This window comes from Eimeria mitis, genomic scaffold (genome assembly GCF_000499745.2).
Source record: "Eimeria mitis Houghton genomic scaffold, Emh_scaff3949, whole genome shotgun sequence".
In the NCBI taxonomy this organism is placed as follows: domain Eukaryota; phylum Apicomplexa; class Conoidasida; order Eucoccidiorida; family Eimeriidae; genus Eimeria; species Eimeria mitis.
Genome location: NW_013572284.1, coordinates 1,868 through 2,955, shown reverse-complemented (window position 1 = coordinate 2,955; position 1,088 = coordinate 1,868). Strand labels below are relative to the sequence as shown.

Genomic DNA, 1,088 nt, shown 5'->3' with positions numbered 1-1,088 from the left:
TATTTTTTCTGTTCTTTCTATTCATGCTAATAGATACTCCTCTCTAGCTATCTGTACACGTAAAACACTCAGCAGCAGCAGCAGCAGCAGCAGCAGCAGCAGCAGCAGCAGCAGCAGCAGGAGTATAGATGGAGAAGCAGAAGATGAAGCACCCCCCCTAAAGAGAATAAAAAAAGCAAAAGAAGAGACAGAAGAAGAGACAGACAATCCCCAAAACCAAAACCAAAAAAAACAAAAAAAACAAAAAAAACAAAAAAAACAAAAAAAAGAAAAAAAAGAAAAAGAAAAAGAAAAAGAAAAAGAAGAAGGAGATGCTGTGTTTGTTTGGGGTTGTAATATACACGGAGAGCTCGGCCTGGGCCCTTCTTTCTCTGCTTCTCCCTTTCTATGTACACCTCACCAGCTATCTCTTCCTTCTTCTTCTTCTGTCTCCTCTGCTGTCTCCTCTTTCTCTTCTTCTTCTTCTTCTGTCTCTTCTTCTGTCTCTTCTTCTTCTTCTTTATCTTCTTCTTCTTCTGTCTCTTCTTCTTCTTCTTCTTCTTTATCATCATCATCATCATCTTCTTCTTTATCTTCTCCTGCTGTCTCCTCTTCTGTTTCTTCTTCTTCTTCTTCTTCTTCTTCTTCTTCTTCTGTCTCTTCTTCTGTTTCTTCTGTCTCTTCTTCTTCTTCTTCTCCTTCTGTCTCTTCTGCTGTCTCCTCTTCTTCTTCTGTCTCTTCTTCTTCTTCTTCTCCTTCTGTCTCTTCTGCTGTCTCCTCTTCTTCTGCTTCTTCTCCTTCTGTCTCTTCTTCTTCTTCTTTATCAGGTGTATATACAGGTGCTGCATGCGGTCCTCACTACAGCATAATACTGCAGCGGGGGGCCCCCCCTCTGTCTTTTGGTTTAAATAAAAGCGGGCAGCTGGGGGGGCCCCCCATCAGCAGCAAAGAAGATACACCCCACCACCTGCCTATACACCTCAATGGGGCCCCCATCTGCTGCTGCGAATCCACCGTACTTGCTGCTATCACCGACCAGCAGCAGCAGCAGCAGCAGCAGCAACAGCAGCAACAGCAGCAGGAGCAGCAGCAGCAGCAGGAGGAGGAGG

At 44.6% G+C, this 1,088-nt stretch overlaps 1 protein-coding gene across 1 annotated transcript in view; it reads right to left on the bottom strand.

Moving 5' to 3' along the window:
- Window positions 1–396: 396 nt before the first annotated feature.
- EMH_0071040 (uncharacterized protein) overlaps window positions 397–1,088 on the bottom strand; it is a gene marked incomplete at both ends in the record, with an annotated part of 1,390 nt that continues 698 nt past the window's right edge. The window contains one exon of the mRNA XM_013499049.1: window positions 397–833. Within this exon, the coding sequence (XP_013354503.1) occupies window positions 397–833 (437 nt within the window). The remainder of the gene's footprint in view (window positions 834–1,088) is intronic.